The sequence below is a fragment of the Pelobates fuscus genome, chromosome 1, assembly GCF_036172605.1.
Source record: "Pelobates fuscus isolate aPelFus1 chromosome 1, aPelFus1.pri, whole genome shotgun sequence".
In the NCBI taxonomy this organism is placed as follows: Eukaryota; Metazoa; Chordata; class Amphibia; order Anura; family Pelobatidae; genus Pelobates; species Pelobates fuscus.
This window is the reverse complement of record NC_086317.1, coordinates 373,654,422-373,671,459: the sequence shown is the minus strand read 5'-3', so window position 1 is coordinate 373,671,459 and position 17,038 is coordinate 373,654,422. Positions and strand designations below refer to the sequence as shown.

The window sequence follows — 17,038 nt, the reverse complement described above, 5'->3', positions numbered from 1 at the left end:
ATTTTCAAAAACAATAACAATCAAAAATAAAATGTGAACATAACAAAGTAGAGCACATTATTCATTTGTACATATATAATCAGGAAAACTCCAAGAACATGCAATAGGGACCCAACTTTTAACAATGTGAAAAACCGAGAGCCTGTCACCTAAAGGAATTGTAGCCAAGTTCAGAGAAGATATGGTATCAGGAGTCTAGTGACAAAAATAAGGTTTATATCTTTCATATAACCTGTAATATGTTGTATAATTTGAAAGTAAATTTTTTTAATATTGTGTTCCTTCATAACTCATGTACTTATGGTACCAAAATGTGTCCTGTAGGGATGAGGGAGGGGGTGGCCGACGAAGAGCCAAACCAGACGTGCTTTAGTGAGGCTCCCACACGGACCCTCTAAAAATTGAATTTTACCCCATCTGCAAGAATATATAAACAATATAAAAACAGTAAGAGCACTCAATTTATAAAAAAGATTTTACCACAGGTTATTGATTGAATATACCTGTAAAATATATTAAAACAGAAACCATAGAGTAGTACAGTTACAATAACTTATTCTTATAAAACTATATATGGTCTCACTCACATGGTTCTGAGCCACTTAAAAAGCTGTCTCAGACTGTAAAGCCTTGTAGAAAATGAAAGTATGAGGTAGATATTTCTTTAGAGATTGTTAAAGTGCAGTTAAAGCTTGTATTGGTGTTCTTTGTCAGCTTACAAAACTCCAGTATACCATACGGATGAAGGGATAACTATTTATTCACTTCAAAAAACACAATCTCAATAAAAGAAATATAGAATACAAAAGTCCACCTCACTTGGCGCGTTTCGGTAATAAGCTTTTTTCAAAAGTGTCTGTGTGCTTCCATCTTCTGTCCCTTGGCTTTTAAACCAAATTTGGCACCTTTCCTAACCTAATTTTCCTGCCCAGAATCGTCATCTACTGCTGTCCTCTTCCTGGTTATGCAAATATGACGTCAAACGTGCGCTACTTACAGGCGCATATTGATGATATCAAGAAGTCCTTTGTCTGTGAAGCGTCTATTGGGATCTTCTGGGTTGCGCAATTATGACGTCGGGCGTGCGCTTGTTCCAGCCATTGATGATGTTAAGACGTCTACTGTCCATAGACATCCATTAAGCTCTTCCCCTTTGATTTTCTACACGTCTAGATGTAAGTGACTGGATTTTTGCTTGCACGTACTCCGTGCACAGTCACTATATATCGGGACGTTGGTAGTCCAGCATAATAGTAATTTAGGGATCAAAGCTGGGGAAAAAAAGGGTTCATGTGTTATACACAAGCGCCAAAAATTCCTAATGAATTTAGGCTCCATCCACCATAATTCCAGAGTCTTATTATATGCATATAATCAACTTGAATAAAAATATTTAAATAAAAAAACACATTTAGAGGGAGAATCAATTAATTAAAAACATATACATAAGGAAATATTTTGGATCTAAAAATATACATATACATATTAAAGCAGAGAAAAAGAACCCATATTGGGAGAATATATAAAAAATCCATTATAATTAAAAAATATCATACGAAAGTTATCAAATACATAAATATATTTTATTAATATCTTAAAATAAAAGATAAAAATGTAAAATCAAATAGACCTATATTGGGATAAATAAGTAAACGAAAAATAAAATTAGTTAAGAGTTGATTTCAAAGTCCACATTAAGGCCGTAGGATTGTAGGGTTTCCATATTAAATATCCACCTCATTTCCGACTTTCCAAGGAAGTTATCCTTATCTCCTCCTCTCCAATAGACCTTAATCTTGTCAATATCTATAAAGTCAAGTTCACTGGGATCACCATCATGTGCCTTAGCAAAATGCTTAGACACACTGTGGTTTTTGTATTTTCTTCTGATGTTGTATATACGTTCCCTTATGCCTTTTTTTAAACATCTGGACGTCTTCCCTATGTATTGTAGACCACAGGGGCAGGATAACATATACACAATATCTTTACAGTTACAGGAGATAAAGAATTTAATGGAATATTCTTCCTTGGTAATCACAGAGGTTAAACTTGTAATGGGTCTAGTTTTGTTAATGCGTACCCTACAACCCATACAGTCCCGGCAATAATAAAAACCCTTACTTTGTTTTAAAATAAATCATACTATTTTCTTGGATTTCTTTGTCTAAAAAACTTGGTTATGATCTGTTTAAGATGGTTTGCCCCTCTAAATATACATTTATTTTTTTCACCTAAAAAATTATTTATATCATAGTCTTCCTTTAAAATATGCCAATTCTTTTGTATAATTTTTCTTAGTTGGGAGCTATTTGAATTAAAATAAAAAAATGAAGGTATCTCTTTACTCCATTCTTCTTTATTTGTTTCATTGGGTTTTATTTTATATTTAAGGAGTCATTTTCTATCTTTTTTCTCTATATCTTACAATACTTTCTCAAAAACTTCAGAATTATAACCTTCATCTAAAAATAGTTTCTTTAAAATTCCTGTTTGTTCTCTATATTTTTCTATTTCTGTGCAATTCCTTCTAAATCTTAAAAAAACTGTCCCTTAGGTATGTTAGATAGCCACAGTTTAAAATGGCAGCTGGTAAGATCAATAAAACTATTTATATCGACCTGTTTGAAGAAGGTCTTGTTTTTGATGATATCCTGTTCTACATAAATATGGATATCTAAATGTGTAATTTGGTGGGGGCTAATGTCATAAGTTAGCTTGGTATTCCATTGATTAGAGTTAAAAAGTAAAATAAAAAAAACTCTCAAGGGATGCCTGATCCCCCTTTCACATATTAAAAATATCATCAATGGAATATTTAAACTCTAATCATAAAAGATCAGAGGACTGTCAACCATCAGGCGCTTCAGGAGAAGGGACTTCGCAACCCAGGACCCACCAGTCTGGGACCTCAGTCCGCAGGCTGCAGTTCAGGAAATGACACATAGCCTTACGAGTCTAAAGCAGTAGCAACACACCAAACACTCTACTTCTAAATCTTCCTTCTAAATCTTAAAAAAACTGTCCCTTAGGTATGTTAGATAGCCACAGTTTAAAATGGCAGCTGGTAAGATCAATAAAACTATTTATATCGACCTGTTTGAAGAAGGTCTTGTTTTTGATGATATCCTGTTCTACATAAATATGGATATCTAAATGTGTAATTTGGTGGGGGCTAATGTCATAAGTTAGCTTGGTATTCCATTGATTAGAGTTAAAAAGTAAAATAAAAAAAACTCTCAAGGGATGCCTGATCCCCCTTTCACATATTAAAAATATCATCAATGGAATATTTAAACTCTAATCATAAAAGATCAGAGGACTGTCAACCATCAGGCGCTTCAGGAGAAGGGACTTCGCAACCCAGGACCCACCAGTCTGGGACCTCAGTCCGCAGGCTGCAGTTCAGGAAATGACACATAGCCTTACGAGTCTAAAGCAGTAGCAACACACCAAACACTCTACTCCCAACTATCCCCTTGTGTATTAGATAACCTTATCTAGCATATTTAGCCATTCAGATTACATAAACTACCCATAATCCCTAATTTAATTTATGCCCAAAGCGTTAATATGCCTGACTAATCATATCATATCCACAATGTTTCCCCTTCAGTTATAGGAATATTGTTTCCTCTTCGGATAAACCTTGTCATGTAATGCTATATATATATTGACACGGATGTATATTGGATGCATAAATACCAATAAAACCCAAATTGAAAGGAAAAAAAATGTGAACTTGGACTACTAGCTTCCAGAAACATTTCTAAACTGATCTACATTAGTTCTAAGAGAACATATTACGTATTTCACTGAGTACTAATGTAACATGGAGATTAGGAGCAATCTATCTGTCTTGGAAATAGGAGCAGTTCTAGCCAACAACTTAATCAATCATTGTACACCTTTGTTAATAATAAAGCAGTATAATTTATAGCAAATGCTTCCACTGAATTTTAATGGAGTCCCTTGTTAGTTCTATTGTGCTACAAACACCAGTTTGTTTCCCTTTTCGTGTCTTTCTTGACAATCATATTTGTATAATAGATATAAAAATGTACAAAAGGATAACACTCCTAGGTCTTCTTATAAATGAAAATGATGAAAGTTATAAGAAAAACATTTAACCCCTTAAAACCGGAGGGCGCACTATTACGCCCTATTCTAAGCGGCTCTAAATGCCGCAGGGCGTAATAGTAAGCCCTCCGTTTTTTTTTACTTACCCTGTACTTATCGCGGTTGGGGGGACTCCCAAGGAGCCCCCCCACGGCACATCCCCCCCCTCCCCCCCCCGCGGCCATGTGAGAGTGAGGTTCTTGCGAGGACTTTACAATCACATGGCCGGGTTAGCTGGCTGCTGCATTGCCATAATGACAGTTAGTCCCCCTGCTGCCTGAATTAAAATAAAATAATGTAAAAATCAGTGTTAAAAAAATAAATAATATACTTAGATCATATATATATATTATATATAAATGATCTAAGGATATATATATATATACACACACACACACACACTGTCTAGGTGTATTTTACTATTAATATTTATATATATATAAATATATTGATATCAAATTACACGTAGACTTATACTGATTAAATATATATGTAATTATTGTTATATATATATTTATATATAATCTAAAAAAAATATGTAAATACGTAAAAAAAAAAAAATAATAATTAAAAATAAATAATTAAAAAATATATAGATGTGTGCTATTTCGTTCTAACTGTAATTAATATATATTTATATCAAAATACACGTAGAACAAAATAATATATATCTATATACATAAATATATACGTATATATCACTATATATATACCTATATATAAATAAAAATATAAAAAAATGATATATATATACATATATATATATATATATACACATACGTATATATATATATATATATATACATATATTAATTCTACATATATATTTATGTAATATTTTTACATAATTCGGTATCTTAATTAATTACAATTAGCGGGACCTGGCTGACAACCCATGCCGAAAGTATAGGGAATTTAATTTGCTAGCACTATATTTAACCCTATAACTTTCCAAGACACCATATAACCTGTACATGGGGGGTACTGTTTTCCTCGGGAGACTTCGCTGAACACAAATATTAGTGTTTCGATGATATCGCCAGTAAAAGTGAAGTTTTTTGCATTTTTAACGCACAAACAGCACTTATACGGACAATATTATTGCTGTGATACTTTTTACTGTTTTGAAACACCAATATTTGTGTTCAGCGAAGTCTCCCAAGTACAACAGTACCCCTCATGTACAGGTTAAATGGCGTTTTCAAAAATTACAGCGTCAAATATAAGGCTTGAGTTTAATTTTTTTCACATTAAAATTTGCCAGATTGGTTACGTTGCCTTTGAGACCCTATGGTAGCCCAAGAATGAAAATTACCCCTATGATGGCATACCATTTGCAATAGTAGACAACCCAAGGTATTGCAAATGGGGTATGTCCCGTCTTTTTAAGTAGCCACTTAGTCACAAACACTGGCCAAAATTGGCGTTTTTTGCAATTTTTACACACAATACATACTAACGCTAACTCTGGCCAGTGTTTGTGACCAAATGGCTACTTAAAAAATACTGGACATACCCCATTTGCAATACCTTGGGTTGTCTACTATTGCAAATGGTATGCCATTATGGGTGTAAATTTAATTCCTGGGCTACTATACAGTCTCAAAGTCAACGTAACCAATCTGGCGAATTTCAATTTCAAATGTAATGTGCTATATTTGACCTTGTAACTTCCCAAAACACCATAAAACCTGTACATAGGGGGTACTGTTTTACACGTGAGACTTTGCTGAATCCAAATATGTGTATTTTATTGCAGTAAAAGCAAACAGTATTATGACATTGACAGTTAAAATGTCATGTAGAACTTAAAAAATAAAAATGTCTTATTTTCTCCCATTTTTTTTCATATTAAATTATGTTTCATAGCTAAATATTTGATATTAAATGAAAGCCCTGTTTCCCCTGAATAAAATGATATATAATAAGGGTGGGTGTATTTAATATGAAAGAGGTGAATTACGGTTGGACAGACATATAGCGCAAATGCCAGGTTTTGGTTACGTTTTGTTTTGTTCACAACGTGTACATTTGGCTCAGTCCTTAAGGGGTTAAACATTGACAATAAAGGTTATGTTTTACTCCTTTTGTAAATTTGTGTCCAAGTTTTGCCAGATTAAGCACTGGCGTTTAATTTGTTCCTGAATCCTTGAGTGCAGGTTCTTTGTGGTTCTGTAAATTATATTCCAAAACCAATAAACATAAGAACAACCAACACAAATATAGCCAATAACATTGATGGGCGCTGCTCTATTGAGATACTCACCTACGTATCAAACACAAACCATTACAAAAAACAAAGGATTATTATATATATACACATAAATTGAAAAAAGAGTTGACTCGCAGGGATTCCTGTGAACAAAATGTGTATATTTGAAAAATACAAAACACAACATAAAACTGTCTGTCTTGTCTAATTGCTTTTCTTTTCTTTCTCTCTCTCTTTCTCTCTTTCTTTCTCTCTCTCTCTATATCTTTGTGTCTGCCATTTGTACTTACTTTTTATTAAATCTGATCACCGATTAAGTCCTGATATTGTGACTCTATTACATATATATCTACAGTACTGTACAGAGACCTAGTCTAAAGATAATTATAATGTAACTGTGTAAAGATGCAGTAGCGCATGCAGTACTATAGCAGCTTAACGACCCGGCTCTTTTTTTTTATTTTAGTCTCCGAGTGAACTTTACAGCTGGAAGAGAAGCTCTGCTTTGGATAATCAAAGGGCCCTGGCTCCTGACCAGTTTTTCCAGCCTGGACGCAGTAAATTTGGAAGCACTAAGAAGAACAATTGCGTAACTTTGCTTTTGGCTAACCAAGTCGTGAGAGTCATATCACCAGCAAACGTGCCTGTAAAAGATATATATTCTAAGGGTAAAGTTCATTCTAAATTTCCAGATATGTTTTAGTCTTTCAGCCATCTCCAAAAACAATATACAAGAGTTTTCAAACATTGGAAACTAATTAAGGAAAAGAACAATGGATCGGCTTCTATATAATATTCTCCAAAAATCACAAACTGTATTATAAGATACTGTAATTTTAATTAGGTGGGACTTACAATTAATACCTGCATAGCCATGAAAGTCTGCATATTACTTGTTTTTTAATTGTTCTCATTATCATTCTGTTTAATATACATTTTACATTCTGAAATCTAGGAGAAACAGATCTTTAACCCACCTGATTTAGTGCTTTTGCTACAAGTGTGAATTTGAAGCGACAAATGAATTTCACATGTTTTGCGTGCAGAATGTGTGAACACAGTTGTATATTTTTAGGTTGTAAGTGATTCATTTATTCACAGTGAGCCTGTGGTTGCTGTTACCACAGTATTTGTTATAACACATATGTAGCTGGTTTATTTATAGTAACCTTTTAATGAATGTAGGAGAAATGTTCCTGTTTTTGTTTATTTGCTGCTGGCCATATAACAATTTTACTTTCAAACTGAAGGAATATCAGATGCGGAGAAAAAATAATGTCTGGGTTTTGAGCTCTTGATGCTGAATTTGACAGAAGTCGTATGAGTACATTCTGAAGAACACAACTTGCAAATTACATAATAATATGACCGTTTACATTTTACAGAAAAATGCAATATACCACTGCGATATTTTCAGTAGTCATGGACAATTAGAACCTCAGTGAAAGAGACTCTGTGGTTGACAGGTTAGGTTCAGGTCGGCATATACTTGTTTTTTTTCAATTTGACAATTTTTATTCATATTTCGTTTTGTTTTTTCTGTCAAGTCAAGTTGTGGCGCCTACTCGCCAGGGTACAGAAAGGAAAAGGGTACTGCAGGAACATTTTATAACAACATAGGGATTGCACACCAGTATTACCATTGCGCCCATTTAAGGTATAGACCTTTTCCTCGGAATTGCCTGGTTGGGCTAACTTGGAATGCTGTTAAGAGCTACTTATGGTTCCTAATTTGTATCTGTGTTGTGATTTCACCTGTCCCCCCCGCTTTAGTCTTCCTCCCTCCCGTGTTCTGACATATTAGTTAAGCTGTCCCCACTCCTTCGTTTCGTACTGTGTCCTGTTTTTCTAGGTAGGCTGCCCATCTCCCGCCTGCCTGGCATGTTTCTGTGGTTTTACGTTTTTGTTAGCCATTGACTCATATTTCCAGGTTAGGGAAATTTGGTTTGTTAAAGCCTCTTTGGTTGGCGAAAGCTGGAACTTCCATGCCCTGGCTATAAGTGTCACAGCGGACACCAACAGGTGAAATAGCAGTCTTTCCTCTATTTTGTTTACTGTTGCGGGAATCATAAACGCATTGCTCTATGATCAGTGTCCATGGCCCACCCAGCAGTTCCTTTGTTTTGTCCTCCACTGTTTCCCAAAAGGCCTGAGCTTTGCGCAGGACCACCAGGTGTGTCCCATCGTGCCCCTAGACGCATTGCACCTCCAACATATGTTAGAGGAGCCTGGGTATTTCACGGACAGCTTCTCCGGTACCATGCACCACCTGTACTGCAATTTTCGGATGGTCTCAAGGTGTGTGGCACATAGTATATTACCTTTATGGATCTCAAAGGCTTGCTTCCATAGGTCGGGCCCTAGGGTGTACGCCAGTTCTTGTGCCAGGCCATTTGGAATGTAATTTCAACCTCTGTAGTGTCTGCTAGTAGCGTGTTATATAATGTGGAAAATATTTTCTTAGGGGGTTTGTGTGTCAAGCATATTTGCTCTATCGTGGGCCTGTGTGGTGTCGCTAGGCTTTGTATTTTTACCCTATTGAGCAAGGACTTCAGTTGTAGATACGAGAACGAGGCTCTACTGTGTATGTGGTATAGTGTTTGAAGGTCCGGGAATGGCAGCAACCCACCATCCTTATTATTATTATTTATATAGCGCCATCTGATTCCATAGCGCTGTACAAAGGGTGGACTAACAGACCTGTAATTGTAACCAGACAACTGGATGTACAGGAACAGAGAGGTGAAGGGCCCTGCTTAATGAGCTTACATTCTAGAGGGAGTGGGGTATAGTGACACAAAGGGTAAAAGTAGGGGTACGAAGTAGGTTGTTAGAAAAGTATTCACTTAGGGCTTAGTAGGTAATTTTGACAGTTGCAGGAGAGGAGTCATGGGGGGTGAATTTTCAATTATTTTTTGAATGAGTGGAGACTGGGTGAAAGTCTTACAGAGAAGGGAAGGGAGTTCCACAGAAGAGGTGCAGCCCTGGAGAAATCTTGGAGGCGAACATTAGAGGTGGACGTACGGACAGAGGATATATGTAGGTCTTTGGCAGAGTGTAGGGGCTCCGACGGGACATACTTGTGTATTAGGGAGGATAGGTAGGTTAAAGATGCTTAATTGTGGAGCATCCCGCTCCATTTTGTGTGGTCAAAAGTCGGGATTCCCATTGCCAGACTAGAGATCGGGGCATCCTGTGGTATTTCCCCTGGGTCCCCCTTTTCCCCCTAATTTTATCCCAGAATTTCAGAGTCAAAGATGTGGTCGTGAGGGGACTAATATGTGGAGGGCGCAGATGCCCTGGGAGCCAGAACAGATTGCTTAGGCCCTGTCTACATGCCCAGTGTGCTTTTATCTGGGTCCATTGTGGTTTGTCCCCCTCTGCCGTAGCTACTTTTCTGCTGCCAATTGTGCTGCTCTGTAGTACGCATGGACATTCGGTAGCCCTAAGCCCCCCGTCTTAACCGGCTGTTGCAAAATTGAAGTGGCCACTTTGGTTCTTCTCTTTGCCCACACAAAGCGGATGATCAGTTTCTGTAGGGAGGCTAGGTAGGATTTAGGTATCGCTATGGGCAGGGTGTGTAACAGGTACTGACATTTCGGGAGCAGTACCATTTTTATCGCTGCCATCCTCTCTACCCAGCTTGCCTGGTTTAGGGAGTGTGACAATATGGGCTAACAATGTTTCAGGGGGTAACTGTTGATTTAAGGTAGCTTCGTTATATGCTTTTGTTAGGTGAGGTGTTAGGATGGTTTTAAATGTTTTATAATAACAGTTGGCGAAGCCATCCGAGCCCGGTGATTTACATGTTGGTAGTTGTTGAATGGGTGGCAACCTCTTCTTTGGTAATGAGAGAAGATAGCTCTTGTTGTTGTTGTGGTGTAAACGAGCGCAGTGAAATCGTGCTCAAGTACTGTTGTATGGCCAGTGGTTGGGGATGGTGCGTTGGGGCATCCTCAGATAAATTATATAGGGAGGTGTAATACCTTGCAAAGACGTTGCTTATATCCTTTGGAGCTATCACTTTGTGTCCCTCATTTGATGTCAGGCAAGCTATCTTCTGCTTAGTTTGTTTGGTTTTCAGGTGTTGGGCTACCAGTTATCCCGCCCTGTTGCCCTGAGACACTTTAAGTCTGTTGAGGTAGTGGCCAGTTTTTTCTAGGGCCTGTTTGTGTATGTTGTGTGTGATTTGCATGATGCATATCTTTAACCCTTGTGTTGGGGCTGTTTGGTTTTGGGTTGTGAGGTCTTGAAGCTCTTTCTTCCATTCTCGCAGCTGCGCCTGTGACCTTCTCTTAAGGAAGGCAGCCCTTCGTATCAACAGTCCCCTAACCACCGATATATAGGCTTGCCATACTGTGTTGTGAGATGTGTGTTCCGATTTATTCTCTGCAAAGTAGTGTTGTATCTCAGTTTCTAGTGTTTTGGTGAAATGTGGGTCATTAAGTCTCCAGGGGCTCCTCGGGATCATGTATAGGACATCGTTAAATGTTCCCAAAACCATGACATATCTCCCTTCCTCATCTATCTCTACCTGTATCAGGGTGAATGCCACATCTTTACTGATGAGTATGGATGAGCCTTTAGACTTGTTTGAGTATGCGGCATGGTATTGGTGTGGGTATTCCTGTGTGAACATTGGCAAGTATGCGTTATTCTTGAAGTGTGTTTCCTGCAGGCACACAACCTCGGGCTTTACCTGTTTCAGAACTTTATGTAATAAGTATCGTTTTGAGGGGTTATTAAGACCTTTGGTGTTATGGGTGTATATTTTCATGGGGGTCATGCAGTATGGCCTCAAGTGACGTTCTCATTGGCTTATCTATTGGTGGGAGTGCCCCTCTTCCCAGCATTCTTGAACTGGGTGGCATCTCCCATGTGGGTTGTCCGATAGGTGGTCTCCCCTGTGGCGGGGCGTCCCACCGTGTGGTGATGTGCTGGAGTTTTGTGTGCTTAATCCATATGAAACAATAAACAAAGAAGTTAAACATAATGAACAAAATAACAAAAAATAAACATGATGCCTTGGTTACGGAATGGCACCTATCAATGGTGCTGTGGGGGAAGAAGACTGCTTCTATTCCTCTGCGCAGCAGTCCTACAGCCTTATTCTCTGTGTACACAATGTGTTCACCCCTTCCCACTTATTCATAAACCTTAAGTGTCTAGTGTATTGAGGTACCCGTGCATGTGCCCCTGGGTCCCCTAAATTGTGTTATTACTTAGATAGGGGCTAGAGTTAGGTACGAAGCCTGTCCTACCCAAGCCACTTGTAGTGTCTGAATTCCCCTAATGTGATGACAGTCCCAAAGTCTCTTAGCAGTACTTGCCACTTTCTGCATTAGGTGTCCGCTCTCCCTATTTGCTATGAGACACTTTTTTCCATGATGGGGTGAGCCTGCCTCGTCCCGCTTTGAATGCCGGGGTGTTCAAGGTGGAAGGGGTCAGGGGTCAAGAAAGTTATGTTGCCTTCATGTGTGACGAGCAACTTGACCAGGAATCCCTACCGGTAAGGTTTTTCATGTTGCCTCAGCTGCTCTGTGATGGTGGAGAAGGTTTTTCTCTTCTTGAGTGTGGCTGCCGAGATGTCTGCATAGATCACTGTCCCCAGGTGCGGAGGCGGCAAGTTTGGGCAATGCCTACTTGCTCTCATGATAGCCTTCTTAACATGGAAGTAATTTAGTCTTAGCAGGACATCTTTCAGCGTATCCGTCGTTAGGAACCTCGGTTTTGGAACTCTGTGGTAACGGTCGAGTAGCAGCATGTCTTGGTGGAGGTCCGGCGTGCGTATTTTAAATAGGCCTTGCAGGTACACATGCAGGTCCACCATTCCAACTGACTCTGCTATCCCGTGTATCCGGAGGTTGTTACGCCGCGATCAGTCCTCCATGTCTACGAGTTTATTTTCGAAGGTTTCCATTGTGCTACATAAGTCGTTCATGTCAGCTCGCAGTTCATTATATGCTTCGGCGTGATCTGCCATTTTGTCCTCTTGCGTGGAGATTCTCGTACCCAGTTCCTGAAGGTCTGTTCTAATTTCCTGCAGGGATGAATGTAGTGTGAGTTGCAGTTTATCATGCATTGTGTCTAGCATACATTGTAGTATCCCCTGGGTCACTGGTGCGTCCGCTGGCGTAGCTCCCTGTAAGTCGCCGGCGTAAATCTTCCCCGGCGCCATCTTGGGCCTCCTCCCTCAGGGCCGCGGTCTTAGTTTGGGCAGTTCTGATGTTGAAAAAGTTGCTTTTGTCTCCTTTTTCTGTCTGCCGTCTGCCCTTTTGTTGAGACATCTTTCTGGGTGGTTTTTGCTCTGTTGTGATAGTTGCGCTCTTTGTTTAGGCCGGTGTAGCACAGAGCTACACTGACATGCGGCTGCTTCGCTTAAGCTCCAGGACACGACCCCCAGGTCGGCATATACTTTTTAATTAAATACCGTATAGGCAAAATCTCAAGCAAATGGAAAGAAGCATACTTTTATGAGGATCGTTTCTACCTATTGCAATATGGCATCTGCTATTGAATATCCGGTAAATGTATAGATTTATAGACATATTTAGTGAACAAATGTACCTGAAAATTAATTCTGCCTCCTCCAAGATTGCGACCTCTATGAACATATAAACAATAACAAATGTGGTGAATAAATCCCTAAATGAATAGGTGCTACTATCACCTTTGTGGGCCACACTAACCACAACAAAGTGAATAATAAAAAACAACAAATAGGTGAGAGCACACACAATAAGGAAATACTACCCGTTCTGTAGTCAATTGATCTGGAAAAAAACAAATAAAAAAGACATAGAGTAGTATAGCCTGATACAATATATGAACAGTAGGTGCCAATTACACTCACATAGACAGAGCCACTTAGATAGTTATCTAAGCTATCCAGGACAACTAATGAAACCTAAGCAATGGCGTGAAAACATTTAGTTTCAGACTAAATCTGTAAAGTAACCGTTTAAGCAAAATCAAACCAAACAATGTTAGTATCATCCCTTTCGCACAAATACTAAGTGCCTGGCCCCTCTCTGTTTTTCCATCTCTAATGTGAGTGGTCATTTATGGTTTGTAACCATCACATTCTATAATTAAATCAATGTGCGTCAACTATTCTCTAACAGCAGAAGGAATGTCAGAAATTATATACAGTACACATTTTTTGCAGATCTGCTCAACTGAAAGCCAGAAAAGCCCCATTCAATTTTCATAATCACATGATACATCTCCACTGTCTGTCTAACTAAATGATGTGAAGGGTCAGCTTAACTTCCATTATTTATTATCCAAATGCTCCTAATTGCGTAAAATTGGCATCTTCTCTTATTTCTATTTTGTCTCTGTTTAAGTAAACACGTACATTAGGAAATTAAACAACTGCACGTACAAACAAACTAATCACGGGGCCAATGTTCTGTTTGAGATTAGAATGCATGATAACAATGTATATATATTTATGTGTATTAATATATATATATATATATTATTTTTTTTTTAATCATTATTTAGATGTGACTCCTCCCCATTCCACTGGGTATCTGGAAGTTACAGACCTTAATTCAAAAAAGGTGAAATATATCCCTATTCCCAGGTAAGCTTTTTATGTTTCATTGTTCTTCAGACTAATATATTCTAAATAAACTGCTTATATGTTGTCTTTGCTGATGATAATAAGATACGTAACAGGGTTGATGTTCCAGGAGGGATGAGCCAAATGGCAAATGATTTAGGTAAACTAGATAAATGGTCAGAGTTGTGGAAACTGACATTTAATGTGGATAAGTGCAAGATAATGCATTTTGGACGTAAAAACCCAAGGGCAGAGTACAGAATATTTGATAGAGTCCTAACCTCAACATCTGAGGAAATGGATTTAGGGGTGATTATTTCAGATGACTTAAAGGTAAGAAGACAATGTAATAGAGCAGCAGGAATGCTAGCAGAATGATTGGTTGTATAGGGAGAGCAGGGCCGGTGCAAGGATTTTTGCCGCCCTAGGCAACAATCCATTTTGCCGCCCCCCCATGAATGCAACTACATTGCCTTTAGATGTTTATTCACTAAACTCTGAATTACAGTGAAGAGACATTTAGGGAAAGAGACGCACTGAGTAGGCATTAAAGGGAAACTATAGTGCCAGGAAAAAAACTTGTTATCCTGGCACTATAGCTTCCCCCTCTGTCAAACGCACCCCCCTTGTGGTGCAGAAGGGGTTAAAACCCTTTCTGTCACTTACCTGGGTCCAGCACCAATGTCTTTCGTGCTGGGTTGGGTCCGCCTTCGCTCCTTAATGGCCGCGCTCGCAGTGGTATTTCCAAGACACTGGGTTTTGCGTGACGCTGGACGTCTCAATGCATAGCCACTAGAGGAGTTAACGTTAACCCAGGACAGTAATTATTTCAGTTTCTTAAAAATTGCAATAATTACCTTTGCAGTGTCACACAATCTCGCTAATACACGCACTCTCTCACTGGCATACAAACTTACACATTCTAACTAACTTACACACTCTAACACATACACATTCTCACTGACCTACACATTGTCACTTGCACACTCTCACTGACATACACAATGTCACTTGCACACTCTCACTGACATACACAGTGTCACGTGCACACTCTCACTGACATACACAGTGTCACTTACACACTCTCACTAACACACACACACACACACTCTCTCTCACTGACATACACAGTGTCACTTACACACTCTCACTAACACACACACTCTCTCACTGACATACACAGTGTCACCTACACACTCTCACCAACACACATTGCCAGTTACACACTCTTACTAACACAACACAGTGTCACTTGCACACTCACACACACACAGTGTCACTTGCACACTCTCACACACACAGAGTCTCTTGCACACTCTCTCACACACACAGAGTGTAATTTGCACATACTAACACAGTCTCTTGCACACTCACACACACACACACACACACACACACACACACAGTGTCACTTGCACACTCATTAACACACACACTCTGTCAGTCAAACACAAAATCACACCACTCTACATATAATCACACTTTAATTACACACACAAACACAGTAATGCAACACACACCAATTTACAAACATTCATACTATAAACAATCCCCCATGCCATACCTTGGTGCTGTTAAGAGTTCCAGGCAGCAGGATCCAGGGTGTTGTTTTTCTGCTGGGGGAGCAGGAGAGCCGTGCACTGTGAGCACAGGCTGCTTCCTGTTCCCTTCTGAGTGCTTCCTGTGTTCACAGGCAGGGGGCAGCCAGGATACCAGTTTACATCCCGGCTTCCCCCAGCCTGCAGGAAGCACAGTGCTCTGCTCGGGGGATGGGGTTACAGTAAACCCCACTCCCTGAGCAGGTAATCGGCTGCAGAGGGAGCCCAGCAGCTGAATGGCTGCGCTGGGGGGTGGCTAAGGAGCTGCTCGCCCAGCACAGCATCCCCAGACAGCAGCAGGGCAGCCCACTGGGAAACCTCCCAGTGGGCGCCCCCCAGAGGCCGGCGCCCCAGGCGAATGCCTTATTCGCCTTAATGGTAGCGCCGGCCCTGAGGGAGAGGCATTAGCAGTAGAAAGATGGAAGAGCTAATGCCATTGTACAGAACACTGGTGAGACCTCATTTGGAGTATTGTACGCAGTACTGGAGACCATATCTCTAGAAGGATATTGATACTTTAAAAGAGTTCAGAGAAGGGCTACTAAACTGGTTCATGGATTGCACGATAAAAGTTACAAGGACAGGTTAAAGGATCTTAACATGCATAGCTTGGAGGAAAGATAAGACGGGGGGATATGAAAGAAAATGTAAATACATAAAGGGAATCAACACAGTAAAGGAGGAGACTATATTTAAAAAAAGAAAAACTACCACAAGAAGAGGGCATACTCTTAAATTAGAGGGACAAAGGTTTAAAAATAATATCAGGAAGTATTACTTTACTGAGACGGTAGTGGATGCATGGAATAGCCTTCCAGCTGAAGTGGTAGAGGTTAACACAGTGAAGAAGTTTAAGCATGTGTGGGATAGGCATAAGGCTATCCTAACTATAAGATAAGGCTAGGGACTAATAAAAGTTTTTGGAAAATTGGGCAGACTAGATTGGCTGAATGGTTCTAATCTGCCGTACATTCTATGTTTCTATGTCTAGGAAACTAAATACATCGCAAGCAGGTAATCTTTGCAGTCTTCAGTCCTAGCCCTTAAGTTCTTGACAGTGAGCTTAGTGCTCCTGGGAAGTGACAGTTTCCCTTTAAAAATGTTTAAAACCTACATTTTCACGAGAAAGTGCAAAAAAAAGATTATTTGCATTTCAATATTTCTAATACTAGTATTGCGTTAGTGTTTTAATAATTTCAGTGATTAAGACTTGAGAGTCCCTTATAGCTGGGTTCAAAACTGAACACAGTGAGCACTCCACGTGTGATAGCACTGGAAGGCAGCCAAACAAACATATCTGCTGATATAAAAAGCAAAAAGGAGAATTTTCTTTACTTAAAACTTTTTTTTTTATTTCAATCGACTTTTTAGGTGACAATTGGTTGATTGAACCTTTTGATGAAGTATATTTATACTTTTTGTTCTGTAATATAGACATTGCAAACATTTGCTGCTTTGGCAGGATACCACAGTATTACATTTAGATTTTTTTTTTTTTTTTTACTTTGAATCCGTTGTTATTCGTGATCATTTTACTAG

General features: G+C 39.0%; 1 protein-coding gene across 1 annotated transcript in view; it reads left to right on the top strand.

The window, feature by feature from the left end:
- Window positions 1-17,038, top strand: part of VWA8 (von Willebrand factor A domain containing 8) — a 376,054-nt gene that overhangs the window by 213,859 nt on the left and 145,157 nt on the right. Inside the window, exons 36-37 of the mRNA XM_063425968.1 lie at window positions 6,798-6,999; window positions 13,841-13,922. Coding sequence (XP_063282038.1) covers window positions 6,798-6,999; window positions 13,841-13,922 — 284 coding nt within the window. The remainder of the gene's footprint in view (window positions 1-6,797; window positions 7,000-13,840; window positions 13,923-17,038) is intronic.